The sequence below is a fragment of the Chrysemys picta genome, chromosome 6, assembly GCF_011386835.1.
Source record: "Chrysemys picta bellii isolate R12L10 chromosome 6, ASM1138683v2, whole genome shotgun sequence".
Taxonomy (NCBI): domain Eukaryota; kingdom Metazoa; phylum Chordata; order Testudines; family Emydidae; genus Chrysemys; species Chrysemys picta.
Window position 1 is genome coordinate 104,208,870 of NC_088796.1, and position 12,374 is coordinate 104,221,243.

Genomic DNA, 12,374 nt, shown 5'->3' on the forward strand with positions numbered 1-12,374 from the left:
ACACAGAATAGGAAGATCCACGCAGCGAGGGTTATCTTCTGCATATGGATCTAGAGAGAATTATTTCTCCCTCTGTGTTTTTAATTTATACCATTTTCCCTTTCTTAGTATACTTGAATTTATATATCAAAAAGTGTCTAAACAGTGGGGGGGGGCAGGAAGGGGGAGACAGAGAGAGAGAAGATAATCCAACCTGAAACTATATTCCCTTTAGGTGGAGGACAGAGTGTAGAGTTCAAGGCAGGGGAACAGGTGCTAGAGGCATTTACTTGCCCACAAACCCACACAGAATAGGAAGATCCACGCAGCGAGGGTTATCTTCTGCATATGGATCTAGAGAGAATTATTTCTCCCTCTGTGTTTTCAGCCCTTCAAAAAAAATCAAGAACCCATTGTAAACTGACACAGTGCTGTATTCCAGAGCTTGCACACATAAGCCACCAGTATTTCTGCTCCCTGTTTTTGTGTGCGTTTGTTTTTTGCCTGAGCATCAGCAGGATAGTGAAATTAACAGACTCTGGACCAGGGTTGGCAATTTTCTGGGAAAAACTAGTTTAGGACAGGCTGCTGGTAAATACTGGATTAAACCCATTTTAAATCAGAAAACTGGTGGAAATAATTGCATCAGTATCCAGCAAGTTCAGCAAGCATAGAATGAATCTTTTCAAACTTTGGATACATCCATTCAAAACTGAGGAATAGGCTCAGTTTATCTACTCCGTCAAACTTGATCTTCTGCTACGGAATGCTACATGGCCAAATGGAATGGTAGTCTGCAACTCTGCACGCTTCAAGCCTACAACTCTGCATTAATGATGTTTTCATATAATGGAATGTATTTGACATTTATTTATATACTACTGAAAACTGAAACATAGGTCATGACGTATAATTTTCTTGAGAAAATACCGAACCAAAATGTACACAGACGTTCCAATGTTCAATAATATAATTACATACATTAGTATTGCACTGACTGCAGTTTTACTTTTTATTTGTACAACCCTAAATTAATCTATAATCTGAATATGTACCTAAAACTAAGTATAATGTGGTGTGCATTAATTATCTAGTTTTTAAAATAGAAAATGCCTTAAATTGCAACTAACTAGTTTTTCCCAAAGCAATAAAAACCATGATGTTACCTGGTAAAAACTACCCTGATGATTACTATGCCATCCCAACTCTGGAGAGGCTATCCACTTATGACAGCCTCTTCACTTAAGGCAGCCTCTGACCCATGTGGTATGATTTACAAAAAATAGATTGCCTTGCACTTGCTGAGTTATTGCCAGATAGTTTTCCAGATACGGTAATAAAGTTTTGGCCTAGTTAAACCACTTTGCTGGTATCTAGGCTTGCCCACAACAATGTCAAAATTCAGGTTTTCCTTGCAGAGTTAATTCAGTTTCTTTGTGCATGTGTATTATAATACAGTCTTTTACTACATGACTGCATACTATTTTTTCCACGGAAACCCCCGCCTCTTCAGATTTGAAGCAGAACTAAAACCCTATTAAGGTTGTTTATGGGTACTTAACAGGACTACATATTCTCAACAAAAATCAGCAGACTGGCTAATCCCATATCATTGCACCAAAAGAGTCTGGATAAAATAAGAGAAACACTAAGGTAAAATACTTCCAAATACAGATTGAGACCACAGTCTGTCTGGTAACCAGGACTTAATAAGTAATTGCAAGATCTGGTTGAAACTTGTGACAAGAGTGCCAGAGAAAGGCTTAATAATGTAATGTAGGTCATTAATCCTATCAGCCCTGCCAGATCACTCTCAGAACAAAATAGTAATATATCTGCACCAGTTAGCTGATATAGTTTATTGTTGAAATATAACTGGCAATTTATTTAAAAAATATATAACAATATTATTGGTAAAAATGAGCTATTGGAGTAAAATATTCAAAAATGCCTAAAAGTTACTTTCAATGGGATTTAAGATCCTAAGTGAGTTTAGTACTTTTAAAAATTTAACTCTCAATCAATGTAATTGTCACTTTTTTTGACCAATGGGAATCTTGCCAGATAATTTTTAAAAACTGTTTTTGTTGTTGAGCACCAATCATGCTCAGCTACAAGTTGCCTAGCTGCTCTATTTGGACTCAAACAGAAGAAAAAAGCAGAAAAAGTAACTTGACTGAAAGCAAAACTAATTTTATTGCTACTGATTTTTAGCCAGATTCTGCAGCCATTTTCACAATGAGTAACGCAAGTTGTGCCAGTGTAAGCAGTGATTACTTATACTGAATATTAACCTTCTCAAGTTTTTCGGCTGTTTTATGCAACTTAAATAAAAGCTATTTTTTGTACTGACACTATGGTTCATTCTCCCCAGTGAAGTTTGAAAGGCAATTTGAATATTGTGCTATTTGACTTGGGGTGGAAGGGAGTGATGAAATCCCATATAGTTTCTGCTTAAACTTTATTGGGCTCATGTAGATCCTGAATATGGAAACAAGAATTGCTTTTGATGTCAACAGCAATATAATATTTGAAGAGTATTTCACACTTCATGCGGGATAGTGACCACAGCACTATCAAACAGAACAAATAAGGGGCATTATTCATCCTACCTGTAACTCCATTGACTTGATTTGGCCTGTTAACTTTTATAGTACTACTGAAATGTTATGAAATTAACATTCAGTAACAAGAAAAATAATGAAAATATATTTCAATAATTTAGATGACAGACATCCTTTAAAGTCAGGTTATTCCAACTGCCATATTTTTTGTTTCTTCTCCTGTCCGTTCAGTTCTGAAAAGAGTTTAGCACCCGATATCTCTAGGATTTCTAGCTTTTCAAGGACAAGGTGCATTTGTTTCTAGCCTTGGTAGTTTACAAGATACCAGGCATAAAACCTGTCAGAGTTCAATTGGACTAATGGTGCTTTTTTGATACTGATCCAGGTCTCAATACAATAAGTCTCAGATCTTGGACCAATGCCATTTTTTTATCCCAGAGGATGTAAAGGAAGAGGTTTTATAAAGCATGAATTGTAAAATGTGGCTCTCCATCCACATGTGATACACAATTTGATGTCTGAAATAATGTACTGTATCTTGGAAGAAAGTGAATATTGGTTTTTGAAAATGATAGAGGAAAAAAAACAAATAAAATTGTCAAAGAAAATATTTTCTGTATACACTGAGAATTCTTCTTTTATCCTGTTAGGATAGAGGCCAATTACAGTAACAGTGCAAGAATCCCCAGCCTTCCAAAGGGAAAGGGTTAAGAAGGAGATATTCATTATTGGAGAAATACGTGCATAGAGAACCTGAACCAACAGTGCGGTCCCATGATTATTGATTTTACTAACTATAAAATTTAGTAATAGACTGTAATTAATGTTGGAATAGACATTCAAAGGCACAAATAGCACTTATGTCCATAATTCCTATTAAGTTCAATGCCCCTTACAGGCAGGATCTTTGAAAACCTACTCCATTATTAATAATAAGTATGTAGACAGCACAATAAACATACACTATTCTTTACAAAACACAGAATAAACCATGCATCCTGCAGGCACAGTGACGGCCATGATATATTCTTACAACTAATGCAGGTATAACAATAAATACATGGGACAACAGGCCAAATACGGATTAACAAGCACGCAGAAACAATGTATGTCTTGTTTTATAGGATTAGGACAGCAAATATTGCATCTGTAAAATTGTCTCAGGATAGTTTGTGTTATCAAGGAAAGTATGTTAGCATAATAGATTTCAGGAAGAAAAATGAAAAAATTCATAATCCACTTCAGCTTTAGAGATGGCTTTATAAGAGATCAACATATAGATTCAATAGTGATCAACATTCTCTGCCTCGAGTACTCTGCACCCCATAAATCCAGGAAAAAAAAAAAACTTGTGATTAAACACTTTGACCAAGACTTTCAAAAACAGGTGCCTAAAATCAGCTGCTACATGCTAACTTGTTGGCATGAATAAATGCCCAGTTTTCAAATGAGATGAAAATTCAGCAACTCCCATTACAGTCAATGGAATCATCAAATACTGACTCTGATAAGGAGGAAACTTTACAAAATAAGGGCCTGATCCAAAGCGCCGTGAAGTCTATGGGAATCTTTCCATTCATTTCAATAGGCTTTGGACCAGGCCCTAAGAAAGAAGCTACCTTCCTGACTTCAGTGATGTGTGACTTCCTATCATATTCTAACGTGACTTTTTTCTTACTTTTAGGGCATGGATCATGCTGCAGGAGATTCATCAAGCCTGTAGACCCCTTTCTGGGATTATTGCAGAGTGGCGTTTGGTATTTATAGGCCTTCATACAAGATATAAGTCTGTTCTGTCATTTGTTCCCCCACTGAAGGATTTCCCAAAGTAGAACATTTTTTAAACCAATTTAGTTAAGCAAATGGAAAAAAACTCTACATAGACACTCTTACCTGAATTTAAGAGTGGCGTATTTAGGTTTACCTTAGATCTGTTCCTTATCAATTTAAGCTAATTTGATAAATTCGGTCAATTAATGTGACCATACAACCTTTTACACTAGTTTAACTACATCAATTTAGATAATTGGTGCAACTCTGCATGTACATAAATTCTTTATCCAGCTGCTAAAAGAGAAATCTGAATCTGCAAATGAGTCCTACCCCAGGCAGAATCATAAAATTATACAAGACCCCATCTTGATACCTTATTTAGGCACACTCAGCCCTCCAAATGGGAATTTGCTTGAGTACAGTTGAATGAAATTAGAACCAACACTGAGTATGAACCTTAGTATGACATGCAGAAAGTAGGAAGTATTTTTGTTTACTCTTTAAGTGACTAACAAAAAAATAGCCTACCAAATCAGCAGTAAATCACGACAAACCTCTTCAAGGGAACTCATCCCCAACGTCCTCTGGACCACATACTCTCCAGAGACCAGAGCAGCACATTGGCTATCTGTCAGGTATCCAGCAGAATTTAAGCTGTTGGTTTTGACAAACAGAAATGAGGCCAATTCTCTCTCTATGCCATTTTGCCACAGGTGTGGTCAGTGCAGGCACCTGACCTGGAACTTGACTGACATAAGAGAGAGAATGTAGCTGGCAGGGCATTCCCCATGAGGCCCCTCAGCTTTAGAACTCACTCCCCTACTGATCTGAAATAGTCCAAGTTTATTCACTTCCAGGGCATGCACAAGGCATGAGCCATTTGTTTTTCCTATCAACACGAGGGCTTTGGAAGAAGATTTGTAATATGTTTTGGCTAGTAGGTTATTGTTGGCTGTGGTGGAGATGGTGATTACACTGCTCTACAGCCAAAATGCTTCTGAAATAATTGTAGTCAAACTTTACTAATTTTGGGTCACTGAGAACGAAAATGATGCTTAAAATTGTTGATTGGCTCTAGTTTTCAAGATATGCCATTGGGTCAGTATATACGACCCTTGACTTGGGAATGGCCGAGAATAAGTGAGTTATAAAGGGAAGGGATCTCAATTTAAACCAGAAATGACTAAAATACATCTTTGACTGGATCTATGAATAAATCTATGACTGGGTTTGGACAGTACTTGCTTTTTAGGCAAAACAGTGAATGATGCAATCTGAAGCTGGTATTGCATCATACATGATATGAATTGCATCATGTTATTCCTAGAAGTCATGGATGATGCAATCATAATGAAGCTTACATCACACTGCTGAACAAATTGCCCTATATCAGCTCTAGAAATCATACAGTGTCGTGCTCTCTTATTTGTCAGTGTTTGATTTTGCAAAGGGACACATTTCTGTTTAGCCAAAGTGAGCAGAGATGCCTCGTACTTGTGTGAACAGTGCAGATAACTTCTGCTATGTTTGTGGTGAAGTGACTTTTGCATCACAAAAGCGCAGTATAACCACTATGGTTAAGAAAGCCTATCACCGTTATTTTGGCTGCAAAATTGGAGATGAGGACAAGAGGTGGGCCCCATACATACGTTGCAACACTTGTGCAACAAATCTTCGCCAGTGGTTGAACAGGAAAAGGAAATCTATGCCTTTTGCAGTGCCAATGATTTGGAGAGAGCCAACAGATCATACCAGCAATTGTTACTTCTGCATGGTGCCTCCAGTTGGGAAAGGTGTGTCAAAGAAGAAAAAGTGGACTGTGCATTATCCAAACATCCCATCAGCTATACACCCAGTACCCCATGGAGAAGGACTGCCGGTTCCTGATGCACCAGAATCATTCTCACTTGAGTCAGACGAGGAAGAGGAAGAGGATGAAACTTCTGGTCCTGAACCATCTATGTCACAGGACCCACATTTTCTCCCATCCTCCTCCTCTGAACCACACCTCATAACACAAGGTGAACTGAATGACCTTGTCAGGGATTTGGAACTACCCAAGAGTAAGGCAGAGCTGTTGGGCTCCAGACTACAGCAGTGGAATCTCCTGGCAGGTGATGTTAGGGTTTCCATGTTCCATGACCATCAAAAAGGATCTTGTCCCATTCTTCTTCATGGAAGGTGATCTTATAGCCTGCAACAACATCGATGGTGTGATGGCAGCCCTCAACATCGTTCACGATCCAGATGAGTGGAGACTGTTCATTGATTCATCGAAGACGAGTCTTAAAGCTGTTTTACTGCATAATGGTAATGTTTTGCCATCAATTCCAGTTGGTCATGCAGTCCATATTAAGGAAACCTATGACAACATGAAACAACTTTTGAGGTGCATAAACTATGACCAACATCAGTGGCAGCTTTGTGGCGATTTGAAGGTTGTTGCTCTCTTGCTTGGTCTGCAGACTGGATACACAAAGTACTGCTGTTTTCTCGGCGAATGGGATAGTCGTGCAAGAGATTCCCACTACATCAAGAAAGATTGGCCACTCCGACAGTCATTGGAGCCTGGGAGGAAAAGTGTTCAGCATCCACCACTTGTTGAATCAAGGAAGATTTTGATACCACCCTTACACATCAAGCTGGGTCTGATGAAGAACTTTGTCAAGGCCATTGACAAAACACAAGCAGCTTTCAAGCACCTCCGTGGAAAATTTCCAAGGTTAAGTGAAGCTAAGATAAAGGAAGGTGTCTTTGTTGGTCCTCAGATTCGTGAACTTCTTCGAGATGATGCATTTGACCATGCACTTGCATGGCAAGGAAAAGACGGCATGGAAAGCCTTCCAGTTAGTGGCAATAAATTTTCTCGGAAACAACAAGGCAGACAACTACAGTTGTTGGTGGAAAACCTCCTCAAGGCATACAAAAGCCTTGGCTGCAACATGTCACCAAAGATACATTTTTTGCACTCTCATCTAGATTTTTTTCCACTGAACTGCGGAGCTATGAGCGACGAGCACGGCGAGCGATTTCACCAGGACATTGCAAGAATGGAGAAATGCTGTCAGGGCAAATGGAGCCCATCAATGTTTGCAGACTATTGCTGGACAATGACAAGAGATGCTCCATTTAATGAATACAAGAGACAAGCCAAGAAGCGCCGAGTAGACCCTGAATAGGACTAAACTATGTACATAATAGTTTTTTGCCTTTTGTTTCATAATAAATTTTATTTATATAACCCTTTTGCTGATTTTTAAAGTGTTACATAAACAGGACAGGTGAAACATTATCATGTAAAGCAACCATAAACACATGACAAGACCTAGGTTTACAATTTATGATTAAAACTCTACTATCTACACAATATACCTAGACATAAAATGTAAAAACTTAAATATCTTAGAAACAGTAGCCAATCAGTTGTTTTAATTGTCATATTTGAATTCAGCACATCAAAATACATAATAAATAGCACATTTTATCTCTGAAGCAGACGACTTCTCAAAAATTGTAGACCAGTGTTAGTGGCTGAAGGAGAATTAAAGATGCAACTATATAATTACTCTTGTAACTGTCAGAAAGCACCTACAATAAGGGATAGGTGCTCCTTTCTGGTGGATGTGCGTAAAGATCAAAATAAATAAATAAAATAAACAGGCACAGTGATGGCCATGATATAAATAGCTAAATAGAACTAGGAAATAAGATGAAAAGATAAAATGCTGAGGTGACAAGAATGATTTCACCAGGGTAGGCAGTAAAAATTAACAATACAAAGTTTCATGCAGTACATCTACTGGCAATACTGTATGTAGGATGTGTGAGCTGAACACATGCACTTGTACATGGACTCACCTACCTATGATAGAGAATTTTAAAAGCTGTGGCTTATTAATTTAGCCTTTATGGTAAGCTCCATAGAGTGGATATATATGGAGGCAAAATGGGGGAATAATTTTCATTAATGTTGTCATACTGACAAACAAAAGCCTACTCAAAGTTTGAATAAAAGTTCCTTATGTATCTTGATTGTTAAACAACACGATCAACTTGACTTAAAGAAATTGTTCAATAGCACAAAAAGGCTAATTAGGTTATACTAACTTCCTTTTGTCTAGAATGAAAGGAAGCTTTCTTACTTTGCCAGGCTGAGTATAATAGTCTATGAATTTTGAGATCAAAGAAGCAAACTGAATGTTTTCTAAAGTAAGAGTTTCCTTCACCAAGTTTTACACTTATTGCAGCTAAAAGAGCTGTGTGAAGGGATCAGCACTAAACCCAAAGGACAGGCAGTGCACAGCAAGAAAGAGAGCAACTCCCTCGTGCTTTTTGCAGGTCACTACCAAGGACTGTGTTAGCAGATCCACACCAGACCCTTAACAGGCAGCTCTGCTGCTACCAGTAATTAGCTTGGACAGCTCTGGCTCCAAGAGTAGCAGCAAGGCTACACCATAATGAGCTCAGCTGGGATTAGTAGGACAGGGCAGGGAACCAAGAGAGCAGAGGCATTCTGCACTGCGTATGTATCAAGGAGATCAAACAAGGATGGCTGGCTAGGTTATCCCCTCACCACCTCATTCCAAAAATGAAGCACGGCAGTATATAAAATACAGGCTAATGAAGAGCGACACCTCCAACAGATGAGAGCCACATTAATTAACACAATCCCTAGATCATGTAATACAGTTTCTGTTAGTGCTAGCAAACTTGTAACTTGTCACTGATTTAAGAAAAAAACCTGATGTTTTTTCCTTTTTGTTTCTGGTAGAAGATAATGGTTTAATCTTGGAATTTTGTAAGGAATTCCTCTGTGTGGCCTTCAAGGCGCAAAGAGAAAAAGCTTCAGAAAACAAGCACCATGTTTCTCCATGTATATATCATTTAAAAAGGAAACTCACTTTTCAATCAATAGCTTTTTGTGCTCCCTTTTGAAATATGCCAGCTCGTTCCAGACAGCATCCGAATCTTCTTGGCGAAGCTGGTGGGGATCTGCACGCTGGTATTTGCTTTTAGTGTTTTCAGTCCTGCTAATAAATGAAAAGATTTTTGTTTTAAATAAACATTTATTTTAACATTTTAAAACTGACAAGAAAAAAAAGGTGATTCTCTTTCATTCTCAGTCTCTCACTCACACACACACACACACACACACACACACACACACACACACACACTTGAAATTGCTACATCTAGTGGATGTAATTCTTGTATGCTGAATTCAATTTTATTGGATAATACTCCTAAAATCTGGTGTATCAAAATTAAAGTTCCAATTAAATAGCTTCCAAAAGATAGCCTGCTGGTATGGCAGCACGCTCTGAACTGATGTGTGGCAGAGCATAGTGTCTCCCTCATTCAGTCATTCAGAAAGTACAAGGTGACAGTATTGTACACAGTCTCCAGGAAAGGTTATGAGCCACCATCTCTTCTAGCACCTCTTGTCAATCAATCTGTAAGTGGCACAAGTATCCAGTCTAAGAGCAAACTGATAGCCCATTCTTGTCGATAAAGTGTGTGTCAGAAAGAGAGATGCTGAATTTAGGGGAAACACAGAAAAAGAAAAGAAAAGAAAAAGAAAAGAAAAGATTTCAAAACTTCTATTTCACTTAAATGCCCTTACTGTGAATTAACGATGATGCCAGGCCCAACAATTAAATAAAACTATCCCTGCCGGAAATTCTTTGCATTCTCACTGTGTGCCAAATTCTTATCAAGGCAAGAATAACCTACAAAAGAGTGGAAGGCCCCACCATTCCTGCAGTCACTGAGGTCAATGGAAGTTGATTGTGCAACTGACAAGAGAATTGGACCCCATCAGCTGCCATCCAAACAGCAGGTTCTTGAGGAATCAAAGGAGCATCAGGCCTCTAACTTTTACAGAGAAACAGAAATTACATAAGGGCTTATTTTGAGTTGTTCCTAACACACAATTTAAATGTCAGGAGTGGTTTGGGGTTCCTTGTGATACCAAATAATGATTTAATGTGTGACTTTCTTAATTTTTAACCCACTTTAAATTTCTACAGTTATGTCTTGGCCATTGCCATGCCTTTACTTTATAGACACCGTTTATAAACTCCATTCAGGAGGACAAGTCACAGGGCTTCATCCAGAACTCTTCTCTATAAATCAGCTGTTGGAGTTGCTATAGAAGCAATATAATTTGTAGCCTTTTTGCTCGTCCAAGAATTCTAAGATTGCACTGAAACCTGGGTATCCTGAATATGTTCCCATTCAGCCAACAGCCGGCTTCATTTATTTATTGAACAGGAAGTCGGTACTGGTGAAAGATGCTACCCTGACCACAACTGAAACTGAAGTATATCCATTGGCCATATATACAACAGGGAATGGATCATCCCTCTGACTGCCCCAGTGTACATCAAAACGGAAATTAAATTTCTTTACCTAAGGACGTGAAAATAGTTCAGTGTGTGCATCCTTTCAGTCCTTGCCCTCTTTGTTGATTCTGTCACCAAGGATGTCTCTTAGACACCTGTATATTAGTTACTGGGCATAGACCATCATGTCATTTCATCAGCTACCATTCAAAAGGTTTCAGTCGCTACAACCTGGACTGAATTTAAAACAGTCACCTAGAGGTTAAAAGTTCTGCATGCTATACTAAAGAATTGAATCATCTCAATCTTAGTTTAAACAAAGCTATATAATGTCATTTGTGTTTTGATCTTTCAAAGCTTCTTCCTCCCACAGAGAAAAAGTACTGAATAACTTCATAAATCTTGAATTTTTCATCCCGATAAGTTTTTACATTTTAAATACTCTGTCTCCCTAGAAATGCTAGAGTATTGTGCAGGAGTGGGAATCTACTAAAGTGGGGTAGGGATAGCTGAATTGGGGATATACCTGATGCCTGATTCTCATTTACACTAAGACCCCTTCATATCATTCTGGCACTACAAAGCAGCCTTAAAAGTGAGAGGAAATTATATTTACACACATTTTAAGGCCTCTTTACTTGATTAGAGAGGTGTAATGGAGCCTTAGGATATGTCTACACCAGGGGTAGGCAACGTTCGGCACGCGGCTCGCCAGGGTAAGCACCCTGGCGGGCCGGGCCAGTGGGGGCCGCGATCGGCCGAACCTGCCACGTCAGCAGGTAAATAAAACTGGCCCCCGAACGTTGCCGACCCCTGGTCTACACAGCAGTGTAAACCCAGGGTTTGAACTCTCCTTCTGTCTACACACAAATCATACTAACTTAGGATTCCAGGGCCCCACGGGGTTCAAGTTATATTGCTTGGCAGTGTAGATGCAGCCCCACTGGACTCATGCTCTGAAAGTCTGCCAAAAGTATCCCACAATCCCAAGTTTAAACTTCCTTTGTCTTCTGGACAGCCAAGTTTGGTGGACAGTCAAGTTTTCCCAGAAGTCAAGTTATGTCACGGACAAAAGGCTACAGAGGCCACATTTCAGGAGGGCACTAGAAAGTCTGGCATATGGGAGGTTGGACTCAAGCCCACATAATGCAATGCATATGCTGGAACTCCAGTTTGGGACCCAGATTTCAACAATTCCTAACTTGGGGTTACAAATAAATGTAGACACTCCAGGCCTAGGTTAACAAACCTTGGTCTGCTAACTCAAGTTCTACTAAACCTGGGTTTACATTGCAGGGCAGACAAAACCCTAGTGTCAATGAAAATCTGACCATGAATCTTTCATTAGACATTATCAAGATTAATAGGAGCAAACCAAGACCCTGATAATGGAAAACATCCTTTTTCAGGAAAGCATTTAAGCACATGCTGAACTTTAAGCAAGTTAAGTCCCAATGACACCTGCTTAAAAGTTTTTCTGTAACAGGGCCTATATACTTCAGCCCTTAAAATTTCTAAAATTGAAATACTGTAATATATCTATAGTCCCAGATGTCCCTAAATTAACACACAAGATTTTAGGCATAATTTTCAGATTTTAGAATGAGACTTTTTGCCAATTATGGTGGGATTTTCAAACATTTAAAAACTTGTACTTGCCAGAGTTTTAATATTCTCATTATTTAGTTTTATTTACAATTATAATATGATCAAC

General features: G+C 38.6%; 1 protein-coding gene across 8 annotated transcripts in view; it reads right to left on the bottom strand.

Annotated features, from left to right (window-relative positions):
* CNTLN (centlein) overlaps positions 1–12,374 on the bottom strand; it is a 275,372-nt gene that overhangs the window by 112,582 nt on the left and 150,416 nt on the right. For 5 of the 8 annotated variants that reach the window (XR_010588654.1, XM_065549484.1, XM_042850538.2 and 2 more), the window contains one exon: positions 9,218–9,346. Coding sequence is in view for 7 of the 8 variants with exons in the window: in XM_065549484.1 (XP_065405556.1) it covers positions 9,218–9,346 (129 nt within the window). In the remaining variant the exon portion in view is untranslated. The remainder of the gene's footprint in view (positions 1–9,217; positions 9,347–12,374) is intronic. The other 3 variants (XM_065549483.1, XM_005295141.5, XM_065549482.1) reach the window with 1 other exon arrangement.